Source organism: Phoxinus phoxinus (assembly GCF_949152265.1).
Source record: "Phoxinus phoxinus genome assembly, chromosome: 1".
In the NCBI taxonomy this organism is placed as follows: Eukaryota; Metazoa; Chordata; class Actinopteri; order Cypriniformes; family Leuciscidae; genus Phoxinus; species Phoxinus phoxinus.
Window position 1 is genome coordinate 28,439,250 of NC_136876.1, and position 19,701 is coordinate 28,458,950.

The 19,701-nt window shown below is 35.0% G+C and overlaps 2 protein-coding genes across 6 annotated transcripts in view; both read right to left on the bottom strand.

Annotated features, from left to right (window-relative positions):
- Window positions 1-169: 169 nt before the first annotated feature.
- Window positions 170-11,130, bottom strand: LOC307007208 (uncharacterized protein). 5 transcript variants are annotated; one of them, XM_079628966.1, is made up of 17 exons: window positions 10,868-11,130; window positions 8,231-8,317; window positions 7,963-8,034; window positions 7,286-7,345; window positions 6,889-6,999; window positions 6,676-6,805; window positions 6,403-6,423; window positions 5,689-5,727; window positions 5,105-5,149; window positions 4,961-5,008; window positions 4,428-4,460; window positions 3,498-3,524; window positions 3,300-3,385; window positions 3,147-3,170; window positions 2,285-2,323; window positions 1,065-1,087; window positions 170-977 (listed from the first exon to the last, which is right to left on the bottom strand). In XM_079628966.1, exons 2-15 carry the CDS (start codon window positions 8,258-8,260, stop codon window positions 2,285-2,287), a joined length of 765 nt encoding a protein of 254 aa, XP_079485092.1. In that variant the 5' UTR covers window positions 8,261-8,317; window positions 10,868-11,130; the 3' UTR covers window positions 170-977; window positions 1,065-1,087. The 5 variants fall into 5 exon arrangements, with proteins under 5 accessions (XP_079485092.1, XP_079485095.1, XP_079485094.1 ...); XM_079628969.1 differs by lacking the exon at window positions 3,498-3,524 and having other exon boundaries at window positions 4,413-4,460; window positions 10,868-11,113; XM_079628968.1 differs by lacking the exon at window positions 3,498-3,524 and having other exon boundaries at window positions 4,413-4,460; window positions 5,096-5,149; window positions 10,868-11,066.
- An 825-nt stretch (window positions 11,131-11,955) lies between these two features.
- The window catches only part of cpt1a2b (carnitine palmitoyltransferase 1A2b), a 37,737-nt gene continuing 29,991 nt past the window's right edge, over window positions 11,956-19,701 (bottom strand). The window contains exons 14-20 of the mRNA XM_079630674.1: window positions 19,475-19,591; window positions 17,549-17,713; window positions 17,187-17,315; window positions 16,302-16,457; window positions 15,805-15,918; window positions 15,626-15,718; window positions 11,956-13,186 (exon numbers count right to left, since the gene is read on the bottom strand). Of these exons, the coding sequence (XP_079486800.1) occupies window positions 13,076-13,186; window positions 15,626-15,718; window positions 15,805-15,918; window positions 16,302-16,457; window positions 17,187-17,315; window positions 17,549-17,713; window positions 19,475-19,591 (885 nt within the window). The 3' untranslated portion in view covers window positions 11,956-13,075. The remainder of the gene's footprint in view (window positions 13,187-15,625; window positions 15,719-15,804; window positions 15,919-16,301; window positions 16,458-17,186; window positions 17,316-17,548; window positions 17,714-19,474; window positions 19,592-19,701) is intronic.

Genomic DNA, 19,701 nt, shown 5'->3' on the forward strand with positions numbered 1-19,701 from the left:
TTTTTGTTTTGTATTTTATTGGACAAAGAATGATTTCAATATGGTTAGTTCTTTCTTTGTGAACCCACTAGTGATTTTAAATGAGAATATGGAGTTAAAAACATTTATAATATGGTAGCAAACAAACACATAACTACATCTTGGTAATGAAGACAAAGAAAATGAAAATGTCATTAAAAATTTTTATGAGAACTTTTTAGTGCCATTAAATGAGGTTCAAGATACACATCATATTTCTTGTTTTATTGTGTGCATTTTGCAGCAAACAATTGCCATAGCCACTTTTACATACACAGAAGCATCAGTAAAAGATCATTAAAATACAATAAACATTCTGAGATACCCAGAACTCTCTTACACACAAACATACCAAAATATAAACATATATTGCATAAAATAAACAATAAAAAAAATAACTGCTGAAAAAGACAGGATATATTAGATTTATTGTAGCAGTATAGCTGTAAATACTTTTCCTGGCTCTCGTTCCTTCCTAAAGAAACTCTGGCACAACCATTCCAGGCCTGAGCACTGAAGAGTATATATATATATATATATTTTATTTTTTTATCCATATCATAACTGACAGGATCATCACAGTGCACACTGAGTCATTTACATTTAATCATTTAACAGACACCGTTATTTCCAAAGCGACTTACAAATGACGACTTCAAAAACCATGAGTAGAGGTGCTTAAACATATATTGCATAAAATAAACTTGACAGATGAAGGATAACCGTTATGGAGGTAAATTCAAGACAATCACATTTAGAAATGGAAATAAACAGGTTGTGTGGACATGTTTGAGAATATAATGCTGTACTTGTTGGGAGGATTATGTCAGTCAAAGATTCAAAGACAGCACTGTGCCATGCACATGTGGAAGCAAGAAACTGGCTGGAAAAAAAAAAACGTTCCAGGCAGTCAACTGGAACAAGGCAGGTGAATAGCATGGATTAACTGTTTTCAAACACTGTTGACAGAAAAACAGATTAGATATATGCATAACCTCTATTGCTAAAAAACTAGAAGAGGGCAGCTTAAAAAAAGTCCATCTTACTGAAGTGGTAAAATGTCAATTTACTGCAGGGTAGAAGAGAGAGAGAGAGAGAGAGAAAGAAGAATGTGATTAATCAAACATTCTTCTCTATAATGTGATGTGTACATGGCAGAACAATGTCCAGGTTGTAAAAACTTGATATGTATCCTGCACATTGTAACCCTTTTCCAAAAGCTACAACATGTCTGGGTTCTGCCCAGGCAGCCTTGTCTGTGTTGTCATGGTTTCATGTTTGTCTTGTGTTTGAGCACATGGCTCTGTCTTGGTCTGTGTTTGCCATATGCCCGCCTCCTTGTTTCCTGTTACCACGCCACCTTGTTTAGTACACATCTTATTACTAATTGTGCTCAGGTCCCTTTATATCGTGCCTCTTTCCCTTATGTCTTTGCTGGTTCGTTTTGTGTATGTACTTTGTGGTGTTTTCCAGTTTGTGTTCTGGAAATTATCTTAGCACTTAATCTAGTTTTTTCTTTAATCTTTCCCATTATACTTGTTGCTATTTTGTTTGTCTCCGCTTCTGTTTTGCTTTGCTTTTGCTCTCAATCTATATAATCTAGTTTGAGTTCTCTTTTGTTTTAGAATTTTAATTTTAGTTATTTTCTTCAGTTCTTATTTCCTTGTCTAGTGGAAGACTTGCTTTTCTTTTGCAATTACAGACTTTACTTTTGATCTTAGATCTTTTTTTACTTTTCTCGTTAGTTTTCTTTTGTTATATTTATTTCTCTACTTTAGTTTCTCTACTCTCTAGTCATTATCTTATCGGGTTTATTTTGGTTCTCTTAACTATTACTATATCTTGTATGTTCTTCTGTGTGTTCCTGCCCTGTATCCTGAGTCCCCTGACTCTTATCTGCCTGGCATCCTGACTGGTGCAGCTATCTAGCTTCTGTTTCAAGCCTCTGGTTCGCCTCTACCTAGCGGCAAGACTGGTGCAACATCTGAAATCTACATTGAGCTACGAGTTCCTTGTGTTCCTGTCTGGTCTTTGCTTTGGAGCTGCCTCTATTGCACTCACGTCATCACCATCTTCCTGCCGTCTCAGTGGTCACCCATCCTGCCTGTCGTCGTGTCGTCTGCCCTGCCCTACTGTCTGAACTGTGGTTCACGCTTCACTCTCTCTGCTGTCTCTAGTCTTCTGTCTTGTAAATAAAAAAACCTTGTCTGCTCATTTGCATTTGGGTCCTATCTCTTGCAGAACTGTGACACAAAGTTGGTGTTACCTAAATCGCCGAATTAAGGGCCTCATTCTCAACAGGTGTCTGTAAAAAAAAATAAAAAAAATCTTTATTACCTTACAAATTGTGTTGGTCACAACTAAAGGTATTACTCATCACTGCAAAATCTGCTCTCATAAGAGACACATTTACTGGCTTCATTAATGGAAGTTCCTGGTAAGGTGGTGGACAAATCTACAACATATTACATTCCTTCTAAAGAAATAAAAGTTAAAATAATACTAAAAAAGATTGTCATGTAAGCAAAATAGCAAATAAATTATTTCCATTTATTGTTTTTTTTCCCCTAATTTCCAATTTGATCAAATGTTTACTATAGTTTTCCCTGAACAGGTAGCAAGAAATGCTCAGTGTGCAATGTATAAATACTCTGTATGTACTTAATTTGAAATGTTGGTAACCAGACAGTTGATGGCACACATTGACTTGTATAGTAGGAAAAAAATACAATAGAAGGTACCATCAACTGTCTGGTTACTAACATTCTTCAAAATATCTTATTTAAAAGTCAAGTTAAGTCAAGTCATCTTCATTTATATAGTGCTTTTAACAATGTTGTTTCAAAGCGGCTTTACAGTGATAAACGGATCATTTCAGGTAACAGAGATTGTTTTGGCTTTATAGCGGTTCTTGAATAAAGATATTTTCCAGCTAAAGTTAGTTTTGATTGATTCACTTCCGTCGCAATGAAAAGTGAACTGTCCCTTTAAAGCAAAAGAAAATGACACAGTACTCAAGTTAATGAGTACTGTGTGCTGAGCTTAAGTTTAAGCTATAAACTGCTTAACCCCCTAAACCTGGGTGGTTACAGCATCTTGGTTTAGAGATGGCCAGCAGAGAGCCTCACCTGCTCAGCTGGAGTCTTTTTTTTCTGTAAAAAAATAAATAAATAATATTAGACAAAAAAGTAGGATATCTGATGTTAAAAAGCCTTACCTAAAATAACCTACTTTAATTTCATACAAACTCACAAGCCACATTAATACTTAGAACATTTTACCAGGGAATGTTTTAACACCAACAGGAATAGGCCAATATTCAGTAGTAGAGAGGAAAAAAGGACTCCAGAAAATGTTTTAATGGTACCTTGAAAAAAGAAGATGAAATATTTTGGTTTACAAAGAGATTTGCAGGGAGAGCGAGAAGAATGGCAAGCAAAAAATAATTGGTCAGAAAAACCCACAGCTCTCACACTTACTCTGATGAGATTCTTTTAATGCTTTATCTGTAATAAAAGGGAACACCATACAAAAGCATGAGATATAGAAGCCATCGTCAACTTAAAAGATGATACAGTGATATGAGAATTCATGATCAATTATAAAATGTGTGATTTGTTGGCTTGTGATTTTAAAGATGATCTAATGGTTAATAGGGGGGAAAAAATCGATAGTAGTTTTTATTGAACCAAAATTTTTGTAATTATTGCAATGTTAGTGATTAGTGGTGATGGCTATATTAGTGAGATTAGCAATAAGTGACAATGCACAAACTGTGGAAATTGTGTTAGTGCACCTGCTATATCTAATCAGCCAATCATCAGCAAGTCAATGAGTACGAGTTTGTATACTGTTGACTTTGACCATGGCATGACTGTTTGTACTAGTGTTTCAAAACCCGATGATTTACACACTCTCGCTCATATATGCACAATATGACGGATAGCCTGCTCCAGACCACACTGGATTACACTCCTTCTACACTTTTAGAAAAAGGTTTTATGGGGTTCTATATAGAATCCTAAGGTTCTTGACTCAATGTTAAAGAACCTTAATGCCAAAAAGTTTCTATATAAGAAATATCTTAAATGATTGCATAATACTTAATGTTTCAAAAACATGTTTAACGTTTTATTTAATTTTTTTCTAGTGATAACGTTTGTTTACGAGATGTTTAATTCATAAAATGTAATAGAAGTAATGAATTACTAACTACTAAATCCTTAAAATGATCCTATGATTGGAACCCCCTTAAATAGTTCTGCGCCTGACAGAATTCTATATAGAACGTTTTCTTCTAAGACTAACGCCACTGTAGCCCCAGTCCTATAAAGTGTCTGATGAGTGAATACTGAAGGCATTATGCTACTCATTACAGATGAAGCTGCTCTCACAAGAGACAAACTTACTTTCTGCAGATGCTGATGAAACGGTTGACGAATCTACAAAATATTGCATTATTCACATTAAAAACAGAATTAAATAAGGCCATAAAAGACTGATCTCCACATATGAGCAAAGCAAGCATATTTGCAGGTACATTTCTGTTTTATTCAAATCTGATCAAATTTGTACTGTTATTTTTCTAAACAAAGGTAGGATTTAATGCTTACTATTAAATGCAAATAGTCTCTATGTACTTAATTTCAGACAATGATAATCGTCTTTATGCAACTCTACAGATTCGGGCCTGGTTTCACAGACAGAGCTTAGACTAAGCCAGGACTAGGCCTTAGTTAAATTAGGACGTTTAAGTAGCTTTTATAAACGTGCCTTAGAAAAAAATAAACATTACAGGTGTACATCTTGAGACCAAACAATGGCACTGAAATATTTTAAGATATGCCAGTTCAAGTAGCTTTCAGTTAAAACAGCTCAAACGTGCGCTTAAGCCTTGTCTGTGAAACCGGGCATTGATGTCTTTACTACTGAATTTGCTTACTTTCAGGAGCATTGATGTTTGGGCTGACCGTTGTTAAAGATGGTGAGCCTATATTAGAAGAAGTGGTATGATGTCAGTTCAGATGACAGTCAAAGCATCTTCGCTGTAATTTGAGTATGTGAATACAATACTGACTTTGCTTACTTTTAGGAGCTGTGGTGATTGAATCGACCGTTGTAAAAAATGTGTCTTGTGTGATTTAGTAGAAAACAGAGTATATTACAGTTAGATTCAACAGAACAATATAATACCAGACATGTGCTCAGAAAGTGGATATATGTACACATTTTTTTGACAAAATCTGTACTGTAAGAATACAGTATGTATTTTTTTAAAAGCCAAACGCATGTAAATTACAACAGTTTGTGTTATTGCAACAGCAACATAAACAGTTATCCTTTGAATATGAAGTTTTACCCAAGCATTATCTTCAGGTTCATATGTGGTTCAACAAGTAAAAAACCCAGAGATGCGTATCAAAAAGAGCAGACAGAAAAAGAGATACTTTGTGGCTAGTTGTCACCATATTATTAATTGGGTTTGTTTAGTAGTGGTTGTTTAGTTCATGTAGTTTCAAATAGTTAGATCTAACATAAAACTTTGATTTAAATATTTATATTCATATACATAAATATTCATATTATTATGCACCTTAATGAGCTGTTAAAATTGTAAAACTTGTGAATGAGTTAAAATATCTGTGTTTGCATAAAAAAATAAAAGCTTACTTTCAACAGCAGTGATGATTGGGCTGATCGTTGTTTTGCCTATGTGATTAAAAAAACATAGTATATTACACATAGTTTCAACAAATAGCAATGATTTCTGTGCTACAGCACACAGAGATGAATGTATAATAATGTGTGTGCTCAGAGAGCTATAGAAATCAGTTTCATGGAAATAATTCAAATTGAACAGTTCACTGTTCACAGCTCACAGTTCTAGTGAGTTACTAGAAACATCCAGACCAAATTCCATGACCCAACATCAGTCACAGTTTGTGTACTGGTATACTGTATAAAAAATAATCAGTTATCGTTTAAATACAACTTTTTTTAGCACCGTTTTCAGCTTCATATCTGGTTCAGCAAGAATGGTAACAATTAAGTTTAGGGGCCAATTCTCACTATTAAATAGTTGCTTATCAGCAAGCAAATTTCTAGGATATTGGCTATTTATTAATACTTATAAATTACATATTAATGCCTTATTCTGTATGACCATATTCTACATCCCTTAATCCTCCCAATACCTAAACTTAACAACTACCTTACTGACTATTAATACGCAGTAATTAGGAGTTTATTGCGGCAAAAGTCTTAGGTAATAGATGGTTAATAGTGAGAAACTAAAGGGTGATCAAAACAACAACTCCTCTTTAGAAAGAGTTAAAAAAAAGATACATTGTGGATACAAGGGAGACAAAGTCTCAAATAACTTACTTTTTGATGGACATTTCAGATCTAAGTAGAAAAGTGAGAGAATGTGAGCAAAATTGCATTTTTCATTCATAACTACATATTTACCACTCCATGCAATGTTGTTTGTATATTAAATATTTTGGCTTATTAAATGTTTTCAGCTACTAATAGATGGACATCTATTATTAATAGAATTGCCAATGAGATTTATGGTGGCCATTGACTATGAATGAATAAAGGTTGTGCAAAAAGGGAAAGAAACAGGGTAAATGATGAAAGGTTAAATGTCCATACCTGATACTGATCCATTGCAAGATCTTCTATACATATCACCAAATACGGTTGCATTAACCCAGCTTAATGTGTAAGCATCTGTGCAATTGAGATCCGCACAAATCATTTCAAAATTGTTTTGAAAAAATTTCTAGAAGAACAGGAAAATCATGCCGTCAGAAATGATTCTATTTAATATTCAAAACAGAATGACAGAATAAGAAGTATACTCACCGATAGCATTATTTTAAAAGTTTTTAGTATCTCGAATTTATTATTATCCTTATTCTTATTTTTAGTCCAGGATGAACATAGAGTGTTTATTACTGAAAGAAGCTCGTTCTCCTGATAAAACAGTCACACAGGACACACTGATTAAACAGGAAAATATCATAACCATTATTATTTACCAAACTCAATTATTTAAACTAAAATTCATACCAGTAGACTGACTGATAATTGCAGTTTTGTGGCTGAAGTTAATAAATGGTTATATATAATATTTCTGTCTTTTTCTGTGCAAATACATGTGGGATAACAACATCGCAAGTGGCTAATACTGTTTATTATACTCTACTACTAATAAAAGTAAATAAGTAAATAAAAGTCATCTTATGTTGTTTGCTCTTACCTTCGTTTCAGATGGGAATATCTTAATCTCAAATATGTGGTCTTCCAACAACTCATCATACTATGAGGATTCAAAGAAGATACAATACATGTATACATAATGTACATATTTAAGGAATCATACAGTCAGTATATATAGTGAATCATACAATAAACATCTAAAAGGGTGATTAGGATATCATCTTGTATCTTTCTTAAAGTGGTTCATTTTATTTTTTACAATGATTGTAGATTATCCTGATTATTGCATGGCTTCACTAAGCTTATTTCTGTACAGTATATACAGTGACCTCAACAAGTACTTGGATAACACTTGTTGTAGAAATGTCAGTACATTACACTCAAAATATCAAACCAAGTGGCATCTGCAAACAAATGATGCTAGAGCCTTTCTAAGCCCTAATTTCACTTGTCTGAACCACTGTTTCAGTCATTTTTAACCTACAGTGGCCTAATATATATTTTAGGTAAACAATGAGTCCGCACACCAGAAAGTGCTCCTAGGCAAATTTAATGATTGCTCACCGCATGTAACGTTTCGGGCCCAAGCCCTTCATCAGACAGTTTTGGATGTGCGTGCTGCACCTTTGAACTCTAATATATATTTTAACCTTAGACTGAATTGAATACTGAATGTGTGGAGCAGAAAATATCAAAAGCTTAGAAGGATAGACTCACCAGATGTATCTTCAAATCATTAAGCATGCATTCAGATTGGGCATGATGAATATATGTGATGGATGAAAATGCCTGTGAGGGAAAGAGAAGCAATCAAGTTCCTTCTCTGGACAGCTATCATTTGAAATAATTTGCCTTATAAGTCTGTAAAACACATGACTAGGCACTGTTTAAAAAAAATTAAACACTACGTCTCACTGAAAGGCTTAAACATTTCATTCGGACCTCCACTATTAGCAAAGACTTATGTGTTATGATTATAACTCACAGTGATGCATATCCAGACTTTCCCAATCATTACGGTGGTTTGTTAACCATCAGAGTTCAGCTCCATACAACACAAAGCTTTGCCTTGCTGGATGCATAACATGGGGAACATAGAAGAGAGTCAGAGCGAGAGAGAAAGTATTTAAGAAATGACAACACCAAAGATGGGCAAAAAAAAGATTATATAAATTTAAAACGATTAGCTCATTCTATAATGGACTTGGTTTATTGATTCGTCAAGACAAATGCACTGTCTCTTTTATCTTTGTGACTAATGGTTCCACAGAGAAAAACAAAACATCTAGTGGCCTCTATAGTAACTTTAATGGATTTTCACTTAAAGGACACAGAGCATGTATAACAGCAGCAATGATACCTTTGAAATGAGCAACTTCAAGGGTATTAACCAACACTAATATTACTGAACTGGAAAGAGTTATAAATCCTCTGAAGTTGTCAACCAAGTATACATAATTTCAGCATTAACATCAAGGACAAATGCATGCATGATGTGATTACACAAAATCTGATTTCTCAACTCCAGTCCTCGGGACCCATCACCTCCAAGAATGTTACAGACGTCTCCCTATTCAACACACAAAAAAGCTGATGAGTTAATTTAGGTGTTTTAATTATTGAGACAATAATCCAGACAATCTGGAAGGTGTGTCGCGATGGACTGGATTTGAGAAACACAGAATTACGCCACATTAATACCTGTAAAGTAACCAGAGGGACTCAAATATCAATGAAAGTGCAATGAAGCACTGGATCCTTTCACTACAGCACAGATTAGTGTCATATTGATCCATCACAAGGGTTTTAACATTTAGGCCTGGTTTCACAGACAGTATTAGCCAGGATTAGGCCTTAATTCATTTAGGACATTTAAGTAGCTTTTATAAACATGCCTTAGAAAAAAAAAATCATCTTGATTTTCAACATCTTGAGTCAAAACAATGGCCTTGTCTGTGAAACTGCAGGGTTAGTGTTAGGCACTTTACATTTTGATGACACTGGCACATGCTGTTGAACTTGGAAGTTGTGGCACATCCAATGACATATTGCAAATGGCATGTGCCGCTGGTCAATTGCCCGCTGGTCTGTGAAGCATTTTCAGTGGCACATGCCTCTTAAAGTTATGGTACAATAGGGACGAAAAGTTTGATATTGAAAAGAAAAACATTTTCATAATTGCTTACTCATTTGTTTATTCATTCACTAAGCCTTATATAATGCATGGCAATTAGTGCATATTAACAAAAAGAGAATTGGAGCTGTCACAAAAAAAAAAATGTGTGGATAAACACATTAAGAACTGTACAGTAATCACACCTACAAATGCAACTATGTATTACCATACACTTAAATAGACATGTAGCTGTTTGCTAAAGTTGTTTTAAGGCGGCATGAAATGGAAGTTGCGAATGTCTTTTCTTCCCTGTGACATATATCCATTGAAATGCTTCCTTGAAAAAGAAAAAGTAGGATGGGACTTATTTTTGTCTATGGGTAATTAATTGGATGTTTGTGGTTTGCAACAGGTTGTCCCTCCTTCACTTCACGCCAGTCAACAAGTCATCAGAGATGAGAACAGATGTCACTGAGCACTCATGAAATTTAAAATTATAATAATGATGTGCACTGATAAATAATTTTTAATAGCCTAAATACTGCAATTTCATGGTGACTTTAAGATCGTATAATGACAGTTTACAGACGAAGTTTGCATGCTTTTTCTAATATTATTGCATTATTAAATAAAGCCAAGGTCTAGTCATTATTTAGAATTTTTAATATTTTATTATTAGCCCTACAACAGATGATGTGATCATCTCACTGACAGTCTCGCGTATCCAGACCTTCAAGACTGACGGCATGAAGGCCTGTGGGCTTGAGTGACCTCTGGCCCAAGACCCTGCTTGCTTGTTGTCACCACAAACACAAATAGCCAGCCTTTAATATGGTCAGTGGTAGAAGTTTTTAGACTGTAACATGTTCTACAGATATTGAATAGGAATGGCAGTAGCCTACCCGAGCCCTCACTCAAAACTCTCTCAAGTCCCGTTAGTAAACCGGCGGCGACATGAATCGATAGATCTCATTCACACAAAGGACAATGAACAGACAACTGTTTAGACAGCGATAACACTATATTATACATGCAGACAAACAGCTCGATGACCTCGGCCACTGCAATGGATAGGCTACATGTCCTGGAGGTAGACTTTATGCAATATTATAAGCATGCAACATCAGACATACATTGTTTAATAATGCATCTGAACCGTCAGTAGGCTACTGTGTGATTACAAACAAACAAAAACTCCACACGTTTACCGGCCGTCACCAGCTGTGCAGCAGCCGGGCAACAGCGCGTGTCAGTGGCACGAAAACCTCAGTTGCAATTCCATTCAATGTTAATAGCCTACCAATACGGTAACTTTCGGCTTTACAAATCAAACAGCCGCCAAAACAGGACAGACAAATCCGGAATAGTAGCATAATATATGACTACCCAAACAATAGCTTTATCATTTATATTAATATTTAATAAGTAAATGTTATAATAATAAATTCACAATGGAGATGTTAGTTCGAAAATCATACATAGCACTCTCTCAAATAAACGCCTTACCTTTCAGCCGCCTTGTCTTCATCTGCAACATACTTTCGCTTTCCTGCCTCAAGCTATACGAGCCCCCTTGTGTTGCTGAGTTTAAAATCCCCCTAAAATACCATACAGGAAGCGGGAGAAAGTGACGGAGTGGAATATGACATTGTTAATTTAGAGTAAACGATGTTCGTACGTTGAGTGGGTTTACTGTGTTAAGAGTAGTGGTGTTTAAAAACCAACCGCAACTTTAGGCGCAATATGCTCATTGACAAATGGAGAAAGTCCCCTCCCCCTTTCGCGGTACCGTTTGCTGTAGTTCAGTCAATAAAACTTTTTGTGTTTAGCAACGTGTAATTTAAAAGCAATACGTTGGAAATAGATCACAGGAATCTATTCATAGCAATATAATTTTATTTGACCATTGACCTTATTTACCTACAGTGTCGCTTCAACAGTTAAGTTTGTCACCTACAGAGGTAAAAGAAAGTCAAACTCTGCTTGAACACATAGTCATGTTTCCCTGAGATGCTCATATACAAGCAATTTGAAAGGCAAATATAATGACAATTACAAATTACAGTAGCTATAATTGAATAGTACAATGCAAGAACAATTCAATGTTGTTCCTAAAATCTGTACAAATCGGTAACAACACGTTGCTATATTTTAAGTAGGCTAGTGGCCAAAAGTGATGGAAAAAATCAACATTTATTCGAATGACCCTTTATTTGAATATTATTAAAAACATTCGTCTTGTTTGTTTTATTTGTGATAACGCAATGAAACATGCAACATTTTGCTGACATAATTTTTTGCCTGGCTGTCATACAAACAAAATGAACGCATGCAAAAATGAGAGAACCAACAAAATATTAATAACTGATTGTGTTGTAATCAACGTATGCATTATTTTATTTTTTTTTGCATATAGTAAAATAAAAACCTGTAGCTATTGTTTGCCTTTTTTTGCCAATTAATTTTGACAGATAAATACTTTAACCAAGTTTAGAGTTTTGTTTTTCCTCATATTTAAAATATTTGGAAAATAATAAAAAGTTCCTCATTTTGATGGTTTAATTAAACTTGTAGCGTCATTAAAAACAAATATCCCATCCGGATATCACTTTAATAGTAATCACAAAAAGTATGCTGCAATTCAGTTCCCAATAATTCTCTAATAGCTTTACTGAGCTGCATCAGCTGTCAGCAAGCAGATTCATTTAATATTAAATTATGAATACTGCTTTGACATCATCCTTTTGGCAAGTTGATCCATTAAACATCTGCCAAGAGACTGACGTCATGTCATTTCTGAACCAGTGCCTGTCCAGATAACGTTACGCAGATTTTGTTCTTCTTCAAGGTTTGTCTGGTTAGCACGGCACCACAATTTCAGCAGAGCACCGGACATCGACGCAAATGAGAATGCTATAATTGATTGTTTTTTTGGTTACAGAGACAGAAGTAATTTCCTCAACTGATCAATTCAGTGTTATCTGACAGGTGCTATAGACATTTTGTGTCTAATATTCCAAAAGAAAGAAAAAAGCACAGCAGCATTTCTTAAATGGAGGGGGGATCTTCCTTGCCAGCAAAATAATCTTCTCTTCAAATTAATTTACAAAACAATGAAATTTGACACACATTAAAAGCTACACTACACTACAAGAAACACTTTGCATCTTATTTACCCCTAAAAGGTTGGTAGTAGTACCTTTAGGGTGCATATAACTACTCTACGGTATGAATTTGCACCTTTTGGGGGAATATAAGTTACAAAAATTGTCCCTTTAAGGTACCAAAAGGTAACATTTTTGCACATAATGTTTTCTCACAGTAATACAAATAACAGAACATATTAGAATGAAAGCTGTTGTGAGAGATTTAAAGCTCTATCTGAAACTACACAGCATATCTTCATAACCACACCCTAGAAAGACAAATATGTCAACAAACTTGAACCCACACAGAAAGAGCCGGCAATCAGACAGACAAACGTAATTCCTCAGGACACCTATTTTAGTGATATATTGTATACAGAAAACGCCACAGCAAATTAGCAACAATTAGCAAAACCAGAAACTCTACTAGTTATTTTCAGCATTGACACTAAGATAGCTCCAATATATAGCAGGCTCAAACCTAAATAATTAAATATAAAATCCACAAATTACATAAATAGAAACCAATCTTCAAGCAAATGCGCATCCAAGTCTTCCGGTAAGAATTTTATGACTGTTTGGCAGGGTTGGCTTTTGTTGCTTCCTTGAAGTCTGGGTTCAGCAGACACATAAGATCCATCATGGCTTGACTGATTTGAGAGCCAAATTTATGAGAATCCTATGAACAAGAAAAAATAAAACACTGCATTTTAGTTCAAGAGACTCTGGATTATGTGTAAATATAACATAATTTTAGAAAGACATCATTTGCTAAGTGCAACCGCACCCTAACCCTATCCATAACCCATCATTTGGTTCTGCACTTTAGGGAACACAAAAACACCATTCATCGCATTATGAAATAAAATCACTTATCTTGCAGAGCAGGACACCAAGTGCCTGTTATATCTGAGAATACTAAATTCTTTAAAGTCTAACTGTACTTACATGGTAGATTTTTTGTTTTTTATTGTATAGTCTCAATTTTAATTAAAAATAACACTGAAGAGAAAAACTGTCCAACTGCTAGCTGGTAAAGTTAAATTATATGTTGTTGTCATCATGCAGATCTGAGTCAACAAATTCTGGGTATATTATAAAGAAAAAACGATACTGGAGGATCCAAAACACAAAATGCACAGAAAATATATACAAGATGCATAAATCAAAGCTACGGACACTAATCCTTACTAAACTCAAGTGCATCATGATTTTCCAAAATTAGATTATTTGATATTTTATTTAATATTCTAAATAATAAATGATTATAACACATATTTTTAATTCTTAGTTCTTTAAGAACTATAAATTCTTTAATTTAGTCTAGACACATTTTATACAATAAAAATTTTCATTTGAAATTTGCAACCTGAACTACAGTATATTCTATATCAGATGTATTACTCTTTTTTTCCCTTTAATAACTTGCTTTTTGTACTTTGTACTCATTGTTGCCAAGGTTTTCCAGCGGAATTGACCTACTTTTAAACTGTTGCCGCATATTATTGAAATATTTTGGATACTGTGCTAGATGATGAGTTTGAGGAAAGAGCCTTTATGAAAACTGTCTGTTTATAATCACTAGGCTACTATATGCGATTTTCACGTTGAAATAGTGCAGAACACATACAAATGTAAAATATGTATTTTAGGTATGGGAATGGCATGTGTTGAGTTTTGATATTTGGATAGGGTCATTAGGCTAGTTTTGGGCCAGGGATGTAACAACACATTGATATGGATCGATGCATTGATATGGATCGATGCATCGATCAAACCTCTAACGATACGATGCATCGATGCCACACGTAAAATATCGATATGAGGTCTACGATATGAGACGCCTGTGATCGGTCAATGAGCGACGGCTCGTGGTACCATCACAGAGAGCCACAAAATCACTCTCCAGAACATTCTCATTCACTGTTCCATGCTGGTGGAATGATCTCCCCACCCTCATCCGGAATGCAGAATCCCTGACTACATTCAAAAGACAACTGAAAACTCATCTCTTCCGTGAGCACTTACCATAAATAAATTCTTTCCTTTTCCTTTAATCCTCCCTTGTCTGGCTTATGCTACTCTGAGCAATGCCTGAAATTTGCATTTTGAGCACTTCTTGCAAAGTGTTTGCCTCTTCACTCGCTTGATTTAGACCTCATTTGTAAGTCGCTTTGGATAAAAGTGTCTGCTAAATGACTAAATGTAAATATGTAAATGTAAAAGGTACCTTTATTTTGACACTCTCCACATCCTCAGTCTACGCTGTTCTGCCAAAGCGGACATTTTCGTTTACTCACCATACTTGTCTTTATAACGTTAATCTCCTCATCTGAAATAGGCGCTTGACAAGATTGACTGAACCCTAAACACGTTTTGTCACAAAAGCCAGTATTGTCCACTGTCAAAGCATCGCCAGTTCATGTTTTACAGCAGAAACTGACAAGCACCCTTGGTGTTTGTGGACACAACACGATATGATGGATAATTTCAAAGAACTTTATGAACCCATGATATCTAAAAGCTGAAACGTTTTAATGCAACCCGTCTAAAGCAGCACGTTACAGTGGTGAGAGGAAAAGCTCCCTGTATTGTGTGTAATCACAATAAAGTTAGTCAGATATCTTATGTCAGCTGAGGAGATTAATTTTACAAAGATGAACAGTTCTCGCGCATGCGTCGTGTCGTGGCTCTCTCAGAGACGGAGCCCCACACAGAAGAAAATTAACAGATGAAAAGTCGTTATTTTTGTGTTTTTTTGCACACAAAAAGTATTCTCGTCGCTTGAGCCACTATTGTCACTTGGACTATTTTAACGATGTTTTTACTAACTTTTCTGAACTGGCAGAATTAAATTGCCAAGCAGCCTATGAAGGAGTGAGCCAGCTCTCAGATTTCATCAAAAATATCTTAATTTGTGTTCCAAAGATGAATGAAGGTCTTACAGGGTTGGAATGAGGGTAATTACTGACAGAATTTTCATTTTTGGGTGAACTAACCCTTTAAGCCAATTTGCAGTGCAGAAAAAGAAGTCAAAATAATGCCATGATCTGGACATTAAAATATCTTTGTAAAAAGTCAAGCAATTCATTGTTCTGAAGTTATGCTTCACACTTACAGTCTCTGTGCAGAAATGCTTGCTAGACACATGGAAGTTGATCATTTCCTCTCCCATGATGATGTAAGAGACACCGTAGCCATCATCAGCCACCTTACACAGAAACAAAACACGAACACAGTGAACAAAGGAGTGCTTTTCTACCCGTATGTGTATGTATGTGCTGATCAGCTGCTTACCGGACCAAAGCCTCCTCCTAGCGAGATGAACTCAGGATGGTTGACCAGATCAAACAGCTCCATCTGTTGCACAGGAGTCTGAGAAGTGGAGAGGCGCCAGGGCTCTGACAAAACCTGCATGTCACGTACAGCCACATGAACAAAATAAACAAACAACTTCATGCACACACATGCATGCACTCTTTTCACCCCCATGAATCCCCTTTATATCACACATGAACATTTTAACAAACAATCAGCTGCCAATTAATTTTTGCTGCCAATCAATTAAGTTTTGCATGTTTATGCACTAGTTTAGTTGAGTTATTTTTTCAATTCTATTTATTTATTTATTAGACTTGTTTGAAGACTCATTGGTGGATTTTGAGTGGTCAAATTAGATATCTAAGAAAAAAGCATATATAACCTCAGGAAACCATTTTGGGTAGCTTATTAAGATGATCTTATCCTTAACTCTGCAAAATGAACACACAACTCTCCCCATTACAAACACTAACCTCTTTAAGGAAAGGAGACTCTACTCCCAGGTATTTTGAGACCACATATAGGCAGAAGAGATGCCTATCAATGCCAGATCCAGTCATGGCCAAGCGGTAGAGATTCTGATGCTTCTCGGAAGCCTTCCGGAACAGCTTGATGCAATGTTCTCTGTCCTATAAATAAAAGCAGGCAAAATTAAATAATTAGCATGTGAGATGTTACATGAGAGCACAAATCACAGTCACCCAGAAAAGGAAGATGCCAGTTATGGAGGACAGTGGCACTTAAAAATAAAATGAAGAAATTAACTATCAATTAATGAATTAAATGATTAATTAAAAAATAAAAAGACTGCTTTTTTCATTGAATTATTTAATAAAATGTAGTTCAATTTTAAATAGCCTTTTTATAAAAAAAAAATTACAAATGGCTTTTCTTTTTTCTTTTGGCAAATTATTTTATTTATACATTAATAAAAATCAAGTATTGGGCAGTTTGAATATGGGAACAGCCAATAAACGTTCCTCTAGCATTTTAAATCTGTATAAATATGTTGTTGTTTTTTGACCATTTGAAAAGTGATTTATTAATTTATTTTACTGTTATATTTAAATGTTTACATTTTTTTTTTTTAACTGACAAATTGATAACCGATTCCTTCATGTTATTTTTAACTGGCATTCATAGCTAATTGGTACAGTGCTGTTAATAACCAAGACAGAAACTGTAAGAACAACTGTAAGAAATTCCAACAAGCTTTTTTAAGTCAGCTGAGGCATACTGATGGCATACAAAAGTGCATTATGAACTGCTGATAGGGTTTTCAACAGTTTCTTCTTCAAAAATATTTTTGAACGATAGAAGGAAGTATTTAAAAAAAAAAATCAAAGGATTGACATCACCTCTCCTGCTTCCAGCGCAAGGACAAAGGCACAGCTTTCATTGGAGCAGGAGCGTACGGTCTCAGTGCGACCCTCACGAAACAGACGGGTCATGGAGGCTTCATATGTCAGACAGAAAGTCCCTTTATCCTAGAAGACAACTTCATGTGTAAAACACATTGTATTCATCTGAGCATTCATTATTCAATTAGAGTATGGACACATTTCATGGGACAAAAAAAGTGGAGCAGCTGCAGTTCTATCCTCAAAAACAACCTCTTAGGAATGTATATTATATGAAACCATTATGTTGAGACATAATATATCTTTATCATAATCAATGCTTTCACTTTTGTGTCAAAATGTGTAGCGTGTACAAGTACCCTGTAGTAAGCCAACTGCAGTGCCAGCTGCACAAATGAATCTGGGCTCATTTTCATTTTCTTAATGCGGCCTTTCCCAAATTTTCGGAATGGAAACACATGGCAGTCCACATCATCAGCCAGTGCTTGCGCAACAGTAAGGGACTCAGAAACTTGTGTCTGAACCTAGAGAATGACAGAGGAGAGGAGACATCAGTGTGCCTGTGATGGTTTTCTTTTATTTCTCAAAGAACACAGAGGAATGTTGTATTACTGATGAAAACACTCAAATATACTCAAAGTTGCCAATGTATCATCTACTGGGGTCATGGTTTAGCACGAAGGAAAATAGAAATTCTAGTTTCTATAGCCATTTTCTTATTTGGTTCTATGGGGAAATTAAGAGAAATACATTTCATATTTGGAAAAGAAAAATATTCCTTAAACTCAATTGAGTTAAAGAAGCTATAAGAAGATTCAGGAACATGATGTTGTAAGGCCAACTTGGAATCTCAGCACTTGTATGATTGCAGAAGACTTTATTTTGCAGATTTTATTACAGGTAATAATATTGTACATTAGTTATTTTGTTCCCCACGTTCTTCAGAATGACTCTTTTTGGAACCACGAGTAAATGATGACAGTTTTTCATTTTTGGGTGCAGTATCCCTTTAAGAATACTTTTATAATAACAGACTTCAAGCTAATTGTTACTGATATTTCTCACTGTGTAGCAAAACCGTGCTGGCCATTATAACATATACAATTATTCATTCCACTGTCGTAGATGTACGCAATGGTTCTAAAAAAAATCCCCACTGCTAATTTGAAAGTGAACTACTGATACTGAGAAGAAGCTGAGGGGAAATCCCTGATCAAACAAACACGCTTTCAGAGCTGCCCAGTGCCACAGTATACAGAAAGTCATGTCCTGAGTTTGGCTGAACAGTGCTACAGCAAACATAATTATGATTATAGTATAGTATTGACTAAAGATTATAGTAATTATAATTACTGTATAAATATAACATATTTAAATTCCTTAAAATAAGGCAAATGGCCTGCATACAAATATTAGTATGAGCCAGTACAACAACAGTGAACCTTAGAGATATGAAACATGAATAAAGGTTTCCCATCAATACATGATTTTCAGATTACACTTTGATAAGTCTGAATAAATAAAAGTTTTGTTTAATATGATATTTTTGGGCCATGATCCCTTTCTTTTGTTGCTTCATTGAGCTGGAATGTAACATAATCAGAATTTTGTTAGCATTGTTGTTTGTATTGTTTTAAATGTAGCATATTGCATTGTTTTATTAATGATCAAATGAATCATGCTAAATTGTGTGGACATGATTTTGGACCAGGATGACATACAAAGAAATTATGAGCAAAAGCAAAAACGAAAACCAACAAAATATTTATGACTGATTGTGTTGTAGTCAATGTATACTTTTTCCGCATATTGTATACATATTCATATTCCGCATATTTCTCCACAAAACCTGTAGCTGTAGTTTGTTTTTTGCCCAAAATATTGTCAGATAATACCTGAACCAAGTTTGGTGATTTTGCCTTCCTTCATAAAAATCATAAAAATATTTGAAACCTATACTATTTTTCTCATATTTTGATGGTTTAGTTAAATTTGTAGGGTTATTAAAACCAAATATCCCCTCCAGACTTTTGGCCACTACTGTGTACACATTACTGTGGATAAACAGAATCTGTAAGTGAATCTCTTTAAAACATCATGGAGGAAGAAGGAAGGCATTAGTTTTGTGTGTGTGTGTGTGTGTGTGTGTGTCTTGTGTTTTGTGAGCATCCTCATATTTGTTTACAGATTCCATGAAGAACCTGCTGTGTGGCATCCATGGCATACCAAGATACGATAGGAACACGGAAAGTATAACTGTAGAAAAGAGAAACTTTTTATCTTGCCTCCAATGGTATGTCCCAGCTCAAACGTTGAGGAGGCAGTATGGAGCGCTCAATCTCTCCCTTGCAATTCCCATCTGGTGTGTAACCCAAGTGAAATGCGTCTGTTGCCAGAGTGAACTACGAGAGTGAAAGAGTGACAGATCTGAAAAACATTTCTCCCAAACAATGATGCTTACCCTTTTAAGTAACAAAACGTTCATTATCGAACACAAAATGTTTCGATGTAA